The sequence below is a fragment of the Adiantum capillus-veneris genome, chromosome 9 (assembly GCF_014529385.1).
Source record: "Adiantum capillus-veneris isolate H3 chromosome 9, ASM1452938v2, whole genome shotgun sequence".
Taxonomy (NCBI): Eukaryota; Viridiplantae; Streptophyta; class Polypodiopsida; order Polypodiales; family Pteridaceae; genus Adiantum; species Adiantum capillus-veneris.
In genome coordinates, this window is record NC_140939.1 from 37,189,866 (window position 1) to 37,203,579 (window position 13,714).

A 13,714-nucleotide genomic window follows, 5' to 3' on the forward strand; every position below is an offset into this window, starting at 1 on the left:
ATTTTAGGGATTTTTCCTAGCTCATCTTGGATTTTTACAGACAGAAAATGATATGTTTGGGCTAAACATGGTCAAAAATGGTTATAAAATGAGAAAAATGACCCAAAAATGATTAAAAATGGCTCAAAATGCCACATCACTCACTGTGCCGTGACTATGAAGAGTTGAGGAACATTTTAGAAGAAGAAGACCAACACTTGAAGCCACTCTGTGAAGGGATACATACCTTGCTTCTACGGTGTGCTAGTGTAGTCCTGCACTGTTCTAACCCTATATTCCTGCATGTGGGTGATCCTTAGGGTTCTCCCTCTTCACATTAGGAAGGGAATGGGGTCTAAGGGGGCCTCTTTATTTGCCATAGGATTAAAAAGGAGATTATGGAACGGGCAAATGGGTGGATGCCATGTGGACTGAAATGGTGGGTATGGCAGGTCTTAAAAGTAAGTGGTCAAACTTGTGCTCTTTTACAAAATACAAAGAGAAAATCTCCTATAATTTCAAAAAAACGAACTTTTCTCTAAATAGTTGAGTAAAAACCAATACTTTCTCTCTCTAGTGGCTGTCAGTTTCTCCCCCCCTCTCTCCTAAAAAGGGGTCCCTCCAAAAATGTGCTGATCATTCCCTCCCTCTCTCTCTATTGTACCATCTCTCACTTCTCTTTCCTTCCTTTCAGTTTTCCCTCCCAAAGCTCTGTAGCAAAAGTTTGAACCTTCTTTCCCTCCTCAAGCTTATTGCATTCTCCTCAAGCTGAAGTTCTCCATTTCTCCATGAGCCTCACTAAACACCTCTACCTAAAGCTGAAGATCTAATGCATATTCTTCTGCTAGATCATCCCTCTTTCTTCCCTCAATAGGTTTCCTGCTCCTTTTCCATTGTGCTCTCTAGAGAGGATCTACTTTCCTCTCAAGCTTTGCAACATTATCTTTCCAATTAAGCCAACAAGCAGGTGGAGCAGTATAGCAGTAAGTGGCATCCTTCGTCTGATGTACCATCAAGAATCTTGATCTATACAACTGAGAACATGGTTTTGCAATCTCTAATCATAAGTGTTTGTCTACAGGTTGTGACACTATTCTCCATGGCATCATCGGGTACTTGACGACCTAGGAGTGTCATTGACTCCATGTCATGCAGCAATGTACAAGATGATAGTGGATGTTGGGTGACGATGGAGTTCAAACGATTGATGTGGGTGACAATGCAGCCCAACTCAAGAGGTGCACACAAGGTCTCAAGGAGACACATGGCTTCTCGAGCACACCATTGGAAGGGAAAAATCATGGAGTTCAAGCAAACCCATGATGGCAAGCGTCTTGCAAAGGTGCAACATGTGTATGTTGCTTCACAATTGAAGCTAGAGACAACAATGGTTCCATCGAGGTTTCCTGCAAACTGTAATTTCACTCCTCTGTCAATTTTTTAGATTGTATATTTTGTATTTGTGTTGTATATATTGCTTTGATGTCTATAAGGTTTTCATTGCTTGCTCATGTTTGCAGATGTATTCCCATCTGATTTTGTAGAGTGGGAGCCAATAGAGTCCTTTACAGGAACTTTTGAGGCCATCCATGTTGACCTTGGCAAGCTGCTCTATGCTAGTTGTCCATCCGTGGAGCTTGTCTCACGGGACATTTTTTTTTATAACCATACTTATGTAACGCCTAGGCAAACTGGGTATGGTAATCTTTCTCCATTTCATCCACCAACCTTGCAACGGTATGGAATGGCCTAAGCCTGATAGTGCCTTGATCACAGCAACCAAAAGGAGAATCAAGGCGGATGTGTATTCAAAAATGAAGTGCACCTATGGTTCCCATAAAGCTTCCCTAACTTGGTTTATGTCCCTTCATGTGTTCGTGTTTATCTTTCGACTGCAGAGTGTTCACAGGACACCAACAATGTGGACTTGCAAAGGGGAAAGTGCGATCAACAGTTTCCTTGCAGTTGGATGGCAGACTAAGGTGATCAACCACCAGGGAGATACAATCAAGTGCTCTGCAGTTGCTGAGAATGTGGTGTGCAAATACCATATTACGAAGCAGAGCTTGTCAATTGTCTTTCCCTACAAAAAATGGAAGCTGCCAAAGGGAGAATGGGAGGCACTAGACTCTGATGTTGCTCCTAGAGAATCAATTGATCTACAAATATGCCTCTACAATAATGTAGTGCATGACATCTCGATGAATAATGATTGGAATCTCAGTCACCTTTGCGAGTATCTTAATCTTAGATATACCTTGCCCAATCAATATGTTTTTGTAATCAATGAAAAGGTTGTTCATTCCAGAAAAGAGAAGAGCTTTCCGTGCGAAAACATTTGTTTTCTACGATGTATTAATGTAAAAGCTTGTAACTAAAATGATTTCGCTCCCATTAATACATATGGCATTTTGGATCTTTGTCTCATTTTTTAATTTGTTCAAGATTAAGTTTGAAATATGCAAGTTTTTTAGTTTTGAGCGTGAAGACTTTCAATGTTGGTGTCTTTCAATGCTCATCACGTGATTTTGTTTATAATTATAGTTTGAAGTTAATTTGATGTTAATTTTTAGTGCTTTAAAAAAGTGACATTGAGTATAAAATCACTTTGTAGGTTTTAAACTTCATTTCTCACATTCACAAAACACAAGCTTTCAGCTCTCTTCCGATCTTCTTTGCGAACAGACCCACGGCAACATCTTCTCATGCACTTCTCACACAGTTACTAGAGATAGGACTTGCAAATCGTGCATATGAACTAGTCAGTGTGTTTGAGGGGACGATCGTCATCGTGCATGCCACTACTAACCTTCATGTAGAGGGATTCCAGAGCTTTCTTGACTACATGATGGAGCACATGGAAGAATATGCAATAGTCTTTGAGGGATCTAACATGGCGTGGTTGCCATTGGATTTTCTCAAACACCTCTATGCAGCTGACAAAAACTTTTGCTATCGCTTATTGAGGTTTATAAAAGGGCCTACTGAGTGGGACTACAGGACTGAGGATGAGGATGACCTCATAGACTTGGGCATGGGGTGCATAGGCACCCAATTCATCTCTTGGGACATGGTTCTGGTATTGCTTGTGCTTGAGGGCATGGAGAAGGGAAAATCAAAGGAAAAGGCCGACCAGAAACCTCCTGTAACCATTGTGGAGGAATCAAATGAATTTGTTGAAGAGGTTGATGAGCAGGCTGAAGCATCTATGGCACTTGTCCTCTTGCAAGATCCCAGGTCCACTAAGGAGGAAGATGGGATGATAGAGGGAGACGAGGTGCTGGAAGAAGCTCCTGACCTCCAAATTCTCACTTTGCATGCAGTGGTGGTGGATGGTCATCTCTTCTTGTTCCTTGATGACATTGCAAAGACACTAGGACTCAGAGAAGATGAGTCGCTCTCAGTGCTCGCTATCTATGCGGGCATGAAAGATCCCAATGGAAGGCAAGACAAGGTCAACTTTCAAATTGACTTTGAAGACCAAGGTCTCCCACCAAGCCTATCATTCCTCCCTAGTGAAAACAAACAAAATTTGCTACAAACGGTGGCAAATACACTTATGGAAATCAAATCATGTGCCTCATTTTATGAAAGCATCCCGGAAAGCATTTTTCTTCCACACAAACCGCTGACCATTATAGGTGGAGAAGATCGCTCTAGCATCGACCTTACAAGGAAAACTCTTGAAGAGATGGATGAGAAAACTGATGTATCCACTTTTTAACTTTATCGATAGTAAATTGTTTCCTATAGCAAGTGTTGAAGTTGTTTAAAGTGTTTTGCAGACCGCATACCATGTTGATAAGTTTGCAATGCATACTGGAGGTTCACGCAACAATCCTATGGGTAGAGATAGCTCCCTGTGGCACTACCTTGGCCATCTAGGGCCATCCGTTCTTCGAGTTTCACACACAGAGTTCTTCAAGCATGGTTCTGTGGAGCTGCTCAAGTGCAAGGCATTAAGTGCCATACTTGCTGAAGATTCCCTTAGCCTTAATGCTCACAAGTGTATCTTGGTGGATTGGGAGACCGCATTGTATGCTTTTACAGGAAAGCACCCTGGGTCAGTCCTCTCCCACTGTGCCTTAAGCCTAGGTCAAGGGGTGATCAAACTCAGAGGAGATTGTTAAAACTTTTGGTGTTAAGTCGGCCATTCACCCTATACCAAAAGATGTAATTTACAAGAAAACCAACCAGCCATGAAGTAGTATCCAGAGCAAATTAAAATAATTTTGTCTTATGTATTTTGTTTGTCACTTCATGTACTTTTTTTTTCTATTGCACATATACGCGTTCACACCTCCTCGACCATCCAAGCACCCGTATAACGTGGGATGCCTACCGATGAATATTTTGTGAAACGGAGCCGTTTCAGGTGCACACGGAAGCCGTGGGACGAACAAAAGCCACGGCGATGACCAACGAGCGGAACGGGCCGCAAAAAAGCCCTGTGCACCATGGCGATGACCAACGAGCGGAACGGGCCGCAGAAAAGCCCTGTGCACCACGGTGCGAGGGTCAAAACTACCCCATGCGCGCCGTGGCGCACATGGCTTTTTTGCAACCCGTTCCACATCATTGGTCATCTCCGTGGATTTTGGTCGTCCCACGGCCTCCGTACGCACCCAAAACGGCTTCGTTTCACAAAAGATTCACCGATAGGCGTCCCACGTCAGACGGGTGTTTGGATGGTCGAGGAGGTGAAATCTAACTACTTGATTAATTCAAATACTTCAACAATAGAAAGTACACAATTAACTATTAGAGTTACACCAAATGAGAGAAAATCGAGTCATTTATATTATATCGAAAGATTACAAATCTGATAAACATAGGTTACATGGGAAAACTAATTTTTATGGAGGCACCCTTATTCCTCAGATTGAGCACTAGAGCTAGATCTATATTTTTTAATGTAACTCGCTTTGCATGCTCCATACAAGATACACCATCTTGGAACAACTGCACCAAAATGTCCTCGACGACATCCTGTAAAACCAAAAGAGCCGCACGCTAGATACGTGTAACTGAATCTGAATATTCGTCCATTATTTCTCTTACCACCCAAGAAAAAGCTGCCTTCGGTATTATTGGCTCCGTGCTCTTTTGATATTTGCGGATCTCACGTAGAGCAAATGTTCCAAGCTTCCATCGCCTTTTCTTCTGCGCTGTTGGCAGTGGTGGAGGAGCCGCTTGTTTGGCCCATTGAGGAGGGTCATTTTTATACTTATTCCCTTGTGGTTGAGGCTGTGGATTTGAAGCGGTGGATTTTGTACGAGGTGCTGGTTGAGGATTTGTAGTGTTGTCAGTGGCAGTGGTGTCATCGTTGTGTGTGGTGGTGTGCTCTTGTGTATCGTCCGTGTTCTGCAAGATATGAGTGCGTGTATGTTGTGCAAACAAGAAATGAACTTTGAGTTGTGAGTTTTGACTTCTATAGTACTTAAACTTAAAACTCAATAAAATCACTAAAAATTAAAAAAGACTCCAAAATAGATGAAACTCGAGCTATGGGACTAATAATTGTCGCCTTTACAAATCACTTTGCATGACAATGCATGTTTACAATAGAAATGGTTAGTGTCAAAAGGAAATTAAATTTCCACCCAACGCCTGCCATCACGCCGCCTTGTCTCCAAGCAATGTCGGAATCGATCTTTTGCATTCGAAGCATGATATAATTGTGATCGCCTCAAGCTAACCACTTTTTCTATTCTACATTTTAAACTTCTTGTTCTCTTGTCTTTTTTCTCTCTCTCCCTGCTAAAACTCTGTAGAACCAATTGAACATCTCATGAAGGGCATTGCTCTTTTTTCTTCCACCTCCATGTCGTGTATTTTTAAAATACACTGCTTTTGCTTGATAGTGTGAGTGCTCCATCCCTTGGCTGCTCCAAATGCCTAATGAACCATAAGTGTCGAGGAAAAAAGCACTATGTGCAAAAAGAATGTGCTGAAAAAAAAACAAACTTTAGTTTCGCATACATATGTATTTTGATTAAAAATAGCAAATGTGCAGCACACCATGTAATGTGTTATGTGTGTCTCTCCCCAAGCATCCACCATTTGTGCTATAAAACTATTGATTACAAACTTTAGGGTGGATATCTCATCATCGGGTAGCTTTGCCTTTTCGAGAAGACGAAAAATATCATTAGTAGACTGCCACACGAGCACGCTTAATTCGTAGGGCTGCTTCATTACCTTTGTAGGTGGTAATGTCACACACCTTTTTCCACAACTGAAACTAATTGGGACTTTGGGAGTCTGAATAGTTTGAAAGCAAATGTCTAGCTTTACTACCACCCATACAAACTTTATTAGGGCGATCTTGTGTACTTCCAGACGCCTTCTTGTTTTTGATAGCTCAACTGCACCCCCATGTAGACCAACACTTGATAGAATAGATTCTAGTTCTCGTATACACTCTTGTCTTCTTTTTGCAGGCTCCATATTCCAAGCGTAATTAATATGGAGCATAATCAACTTGTCAAGAATTCGTAGGCGGGCATGAAGGGTGCACGCATGCACATTTATCAGTGGTATTGAAAGAATAGGCTCCCAATTTGGATCATCCATGTTTCGATTAGGAGGTACTTGCTAGTCACAACTAAGGATACCTTGAAACCATTGTTGTAGTGCTTTACCCACTGCTTGTGTAGTGGGTACACCTTTTGCAAAGTTGACTGTAACTTTGCCTCCCTTACCCTTACCACCTTTCAACTTGCTGGCCTTTGCACCCTTGCCATCAGTTCCCATTGAGACTTTACTGTGGCAACAATAAATGCATGGAAAGAGGGTCATTGCACCTTGCTTGCACCTTAACATACACTTGAGTGTTTTCAAGTCTCCTGCCAAATGCCACTCAACTTGGAACGTTCCAAGACCTAAAACATGCAATCTCTGTCCTTCTTGCTGTTGCCGAATGACATCAACGATTGCTGTGTGATTGAAATACCATTTGAGAGTCTCACGTGTCTCATGTGGGAGATGAAAAGCTGCCAGCCACCATATATTTTTCTCTGACTGAACACCTAAACAAGTGTTTCCCTTCTCATTGGCATTTAGCTCCGCATCAACACCCACCAAGGCCCTGCTCATCAACGTAACACTTACCCTTTCGAGCCGTTGACCTTTAACAACTTGGCACTCATCAAGCTTCATAACAAATATCGCTTTCCCATCACACTCTTCTTGTGTCAACCCATAAAATCTTATCATTGACCCTTGGAGCTTCAACAAGTCAACATACACATTGTTGAACTCGTTGTAGCGGAATACTTTGTTGTCATCTAATGGCGTGTCATCCTTCACATACTGAAATCCGTCCAATAAGCTTGCAACATCATTATTGGCGCACTTTTTTGCAACACTGACATTGTAAGGTGTTGGCAGAAACCGAAACAAACCTTTTGTTGGATGACCGAGTGTGACACTTTTATACAAAGCTTCATAGGCCTTGAAACTTATTCCTGCGCTGTCACACACGTCCATCATCTCTTGAGGCGACACAATGTTCTTTAGCTGACTGAAATACTTCTGCCGCAAAACATTAGCAATGCCAGCGTTGGGTGGATCATCTAGTAGCTCAACCAACTCCTTTGGCTTGATGATATGCTACAGCAGAGCATGTCCAGTTGTTTGAGCATCGGGATCAATTCCCATCATCATTCGAGTGAAGTTTCTGCATATTGAATTACTGTTGCACAAACCTGTAGAACATATAGGAAATCAGAATCTTGCATCAGTATTCTTACTGAGTTTGACGGACACATTTCTTTCGAGCTACACCACTTGAGGATAGCAAGGACATCGCTTGTCTCTTGCGCTTACGAATGTGATAGCTGAGGGGAATGTGTGTGAGATGATCGATTCACCGATGCATATTGCGTGAAGTGTGTTGTAGTTGAACATAATTGTCTAGTCGACGCTCCTACTCTTTTTCTTGTTGATGTACTTTTTCATTGAGATTCGTCATCTCATCGTTCAGTTGCTTCATCTTCTTGTTGGCTTCCTCTCTAACTTGATGTAGATCTTTCGCAGACTTCTCTTGTAGTGATAAACAGGCAGCCAAGAGATGTTTACTTCCTTCCCTTTCATTGACAAAAGCTGAATACAATCTCCAGCAGTAGCCAAACAGTCCGCCTCTTCCATCTCCAATAAAACGCAAAAGCTCAGTGACATTACGAAAGGGTAGTGGTGCATTAGTCGTTTGATCACCTGGATAAACCATCAACCCATAAGTTGATTGCCTTGCTCCCAATGCTTCGTAGTTGATCTGCAGCATTGGGATTCGATGTGCCAAGTCGCACAGTAGCATACTCCTACTCCAAATCAACGTTTAATCGATATCGTTTTGGCCTGTTAGTAATGTCTTGCAGTGGAGGGAGATTGAATGACATGTTTGTTAGCTAATCAAGAAAAATAGTGAGGGAATGTGTAATGGTGACTACTGCAAGCAGGAAAATCTGGCTATGAAGGGAAAAAGTGGAAGATACTCAGAGATAGTAGAGAAGGATTATGTTGTGGAGGGAAGAAAGAGAGGGAGTGTAGCTCAATCTCTTTTGAATTCAAAATATTGATCATGAGGGATTTAGAGAGAGAAATGTAGCTGCACATAGAGGTAATGGAGTTTTTCATTGCTCTCACCTGAAGCTGGAATGGGAGGAGAGAGAGCCTGAGAGAGAGAGAGAGAGAGAGAGAGAGAGAGGGAGGGAGTGGGGGAGAGAGAGAGAGAGAGAGAGAGAGAGAGAGAGAGACATAAAGGAAGAGAGTGAGAGAGAGAGCAGATCTGCAGCCTTGGAAGATCTGCACTTTCTGTCAGATGTAGGCAGCATATAATGTCCTCTTGATGATTGGGAGGTGGAAGTGACAAGAGAGAAAAGGGGGGGAAAGAGAAAGAGTTGGCTGATATTTTAGAGAGAGAATATGCAAAATCTGCTTTTTCGACGGGGGGGCTAAAAAGTGCTTCTTTTAATGAGAACTAAGTGAGAGAGAGTGTTTTATAGTTAGAGAGAGATGGGGAAAGACATTTTAAAATTGAGTTACCCACCTCTTTTGTGTTAAAGTAGCCTATTTTCAAAATACAAAATATACAAATGGTATTTTTAAAAATCTCATCATAGGCCTTTTTGCCCTCTCTTTTAGGCTTGGTCAAACTTGACTTAAGCTTTAAGCATTTCTTTAAACTGTCAAATAAAGAGGCCCTCCTGTACCCCATTCCTTCCTAATGAAATAATCACTTGGTCTTGTCTAGTGAAGCTCTAAAGCTTTCATGAAATGGCCACGATGATAAATTGAAGCGTTCATTTCGGGTTTTTTATCAAGGCACAAGAGCACTTGATTTGTGCATTTGGTAATGAGACTACACTAAATCTTCACAGACACTAAATTTTTGGAGTTTTTCTTTGTTCTTTCTCAAAGTGAAGCTTTTTGAGCGTGTCTTTAGCTTCAAATTTTCTACGACTCATTTGATTATGTTATGAACCCTCACAGTCAAAGGCCGAGCACTTTCCTAATCGAACTGCGTACTTCTTGACAACGATGGACAGGCATCATACGAGCATGTGTACCCTTTTCAATATAAAATGGAAACGTGCAAAGATCAACCAGCTTCTATGACGGGTTGGTGTAGATTGAGAGTGAAGTTTCGTCGTGAAGTATCGAAGCTCGAAACTTAATAACAATTTTGGCAGTGGAGATTAGGAAATTGAGATCCAAATGGCTTGGAAACAAAAGAATCGTATTGGTGTTAAATGAATAAGTTGAAGGAAGAGCTATCCAAAAGCAATTTATAAACACCAACATAAGAAATTTGATTTCAAAATCACATTGTCTATTTCGCGGATACACAAGAAGTTTTGGACAAATTCTCACAATAATTCTCACATTGTGAACTTACCTCAACATCATGAGCTTTTGTGAGGGAGGCACCGTATACCTAGCTAGGTACGATTGGGGGTAGGGGACCACCGGCCCGATGGGAGCACCATATACCTAGCTAGGTACGATTGGGGGCAAGGGACCGCCGGCCCGGTGGGGGGGGCGGGGTCCCCTACCCCCAATCGTACCTAGCTAGGGATGCAGTGCCTCTCAAGCGAAAGCTCATGATGTTATGCATTGTAAGAAAAACACTGAAAAAGACTCTACGTCTAGAAAATTTCTAAATCTTCTTGTGATACAATACAATACGTGTCAAGGTATGTACTTGAGCAGCTTGAGTTGCTCTGCATCTCGCTCTATGTAGTCCCGCTCTATCAAGCACTCGATACGTTGCTCTATGAATTTTGTGCTCGGCTTGAACACACCTTTCAGCCTTTCCAGGCACTCTCTTAGCAGCGCCCGGAACCCTATCACTCGGCGAGCTTTCATGATTCGCATGATGCACGCATCCAATGCATAAGGCCTCTCTGTCTCCTGCACGTCTTCATAAATCTTTTGTTGCACCTTTATCTTATTCTCTGGGACCTTGAGTTGCCTCATTTGCCCATAATCATTCTCTACAATGAAATAAGGGTTGAACTCGAAGCTATCGACGAGCTGCACCTGGTTATTGGCCGGATGCAGCTTTTTGCGAAGGATTTTGTACTCACCAGAAGAGAGCGAGTGCACTAAGCTCTCCACGTTTTGTCGTTCCTCATCTTTTAGATTCAGCGCAGTCATGATCTGTGAGCACGTGAGCATGTCTACCGAGTTGAAAAGCAGCAAGACGGCTGCCTGGAGTGTGGTGACAATGAGCTCAATTCTCTGGCCACCCATGAACGTGCCCACAACGGTGCATGTGCCGAGAGAGTAGATCCACATGAGCTTGCGATGGCTATGACGTTCGTGGTAGAATTGGGTGAAGCTTTGGACGGAGTGGGCCATCTGAGGAGGCAGTGTTAAGTGGTTGAATGATTTGAAGGTCCTGGCCCAGTGTATGGAGGTTAGGACGGACACATGGGTCTCCGCATGCCCGGCATCCTGCTTTTGTCCGAGCGACGACTGATCATCCTGCCTTACAGCAGCTGTACTGCAAACATCCGCTAGCATCCCGGCCATGTTGCGCGTGAACAACCTCCCAAACTGCTCTGTTAATCTAGCAAGGAAAGCGCGCTCATGATCGATCGTACAAGTGTCAGACAGAAGCCTGCGTGCCAATGCTCTTCTGTAGTATGCAGCAAAACGGTCCTGATTGCTGAGGCAAGCCACCAGCTGCACCACTGTGTTCATATTGCTTTGCGCCATATTGGCTTCCCCGCTCATCCCGCCTGCTGCTCTCCTCAAGAGACCATTGCAGTAGGCCGCCAGGAGCATAGCCATACTGTAATTAATTTTTTTACTCATGCTCCCTGCATGATCGTTCGCTGCTGCAGCTGCTGAGGTTCGAACCCCCTTCTTGCAAATGGCTTCAAAGGTTTCCCTCAGCGCTTTGCGCAGAAGATGACTGAAGCAGCCTCCCACGATATTGGTAGTCCAGTATTTATTGTGAAGACAAATGAGCTTCTGCACAACATCCGTCTGCGCTTCCTCAATGAGATATTGCTCAGCTGGCGCTGCTGCATGCAGATGAGCTGCATAAGCTAAGCTTTGGATCTGAGCTGCCACTTCCTCCAAAATCGCTGCTCCAGAGGCCGTAACACGCTGCCGTAAAACCCTTACCATCGGATCAAACAGCGCATGTTGAGCTGCTGCTAGCAGCTGGCTCCGAATGCCTGCATGCACATGCACACCCACTCGATCCCGCTCTTGCCTCATACAATTCTCTGCATTCTGTATGTACTCCGCCCACCGTGTTTCTTCCCTGTTAATGTTGTATAAACTGGTCCAACCGCTCGCTGCTTCCCCATAGTGCTTGGCAGCGTCTCCCAGCAAGCAGCCTTCAATTTCCTTCTTGTAGAGCTGCAGCGGCAGCTTGCACAGCCCTTTATATGTCTCTAGTGGTGAAGCCTGCACGTCGTTATCGTCGTGCGCTAGCTCGTGCACCATCTGTGTCGCATGCATGAGCAGTACGTGTTGAGCCTCTGATATATTCTCTTCGCCATTGCGTGCTTTAGTGATCGTTTCAATGATCGTGCTTTTCACGATATTCTTCTGTGGCCTCAGCACCAGCCTGTAGAAGAAGAACCTTCCGTTCTCATCAATGTCGGAGGGCACACGCAGTAACGGCGGCGGAAAGAGCCCTAAAACTGTCTCCAGCATGAGCTTGTAGATATCCCACCCCCAAAGGAGCTCCGTCAACATGTCAAGCTCGCCATGCTTTGCTTGGATGGCAGGCAAGATAGAGCCCATAATGACGCGGTCCTTCAGGAGTGCGGCTACTCTCTCGTAGAGAAACGAGCTCTCATGACTTCCCCTAAAAATGCTGCCCACCACTGCAGGCAGCTGACGGGGAATAAACGCCGATACTCCTCCCACATTTATCTGCCTGTTTTCGATCTTGTTAAGGATCTGCAACAGTCCCCTTTCCAGAACATTCCAGCTAAATTGGTCCGATTCGATCTGTAGTTGCTCCGCCATTATATCGTGTAGTGAACCCGCCTTAATCAAAGCTGAAGAAGACGATGACGCCTGTGAACCGAACGCCGAGCCTGAGGCTGACGTCACGTCTTAATTCTCTATACTAATTGGCGAATGAGAATTTATTACATGCCCTGCCAACCTTTAACACTTCTAGGTCCAATTGCCCAACCCACTAGCTAAAGTGCGAGTGTCGTGCGTGCTATATGAAAATTCATTTCCTCGGCCGTAATTGAAGCAATTACTTATGATTTTCTCACGAGGAGATTTGGAAAATTTGAGCTAATTTCTCATTAAAGTGGTTTTCTCTCAATACCTAAGCTACATTTTGTTGAATCTTCTTTTCTTTTTTTAAAAACCAAGTAAGCGTTTGAAATTATGAGAGAGCAAAATGTTACATCAAATCACCCAAGGAGGGGGCCAAAGGATAACAACATAGGCAAGAAACACCTTGTTCATCGGTTAACATTTTTTCATGACTTGTTTAGCGATGGCTTAGGATTAGGGCTAAGCATGCTTTGAGCCAGTCATGTCACACAAGCGCAACACCCCTCTAGTACAAGGGGTGGCACGGCCAGCCCTTCCCAGTACTCTCCCCTCTCCAAGTAATCAATGACATCCTTCTAATCCTCTTCCCCATAGGTCGCTTCTTCGTCAAAACCTCGCCCCTCCCTTTTCGTCAGTACTAGCAGGCACTTTTGAACCTCAACTACTACATAACCTTCCTCGTGACATTGCTGCATAGCTACAGGAGGCACTCCTCAAGAGGCTCCCGTTTGGTGCTCCTCGGATTCTACACCAAGCCTTTTTTACAACAATCACCAGGACGTGACTGGAGAAAGTTCAGGCCAACCTATTGGAGGTAAGCCAGTGGTTATACTACCCTCCTCCCGGGTCAAGAAGATAGAGAAAGATCTTGAAGCGCCAAGAGCCCTCATAGGTTTAATTGCGGGTCCTAGGGCACCTGTCGAAGTCCTTAGGGCTTGGGTTAGAAAACCAATGGGGAAATAGAGGGTGTGAAGTAGAATCTATTCAAAGAACCACTTTCTGCTGTTTATGTTTAAGACTCTTGAAATGGCTTTCAAAATACTTAGCTCAGGGCACTGGATTTTAAGGTCCCTCCCCCATCTGCTTGTTCAAGTGGCCCAAAACCTTTAACCCCGAGAATTCAGCTATGGAGAACTACCCTGTTTGGGTTGAGCTCCCCAATCTCTGTCTTCACTTGCACCATCACCAATAG

General features: G+C 43.7%; 1 protein-coding gene across 1 annotated transcript; it reads right to left on the minus strand.

Annotated features, from left to right (window-relative positions):
• Positions 1-10,170: 10,170 nt before the first annotated feature.
• LOC147450354 (cullin-1-like) lies at positions 10,171-12,474 on the minus strand. The gene has a single exon (XM_086520452.1). It carries the CDS (start codon positions 12,472-12,474, stop codon positions 10,171-10,173), a length of 2,304 nt encoding a protein of 767 aa, XP_086376578.1.
• Between the last annotated feature and the right edge of the window lie 1,240 nt (positions 12,475-13,714).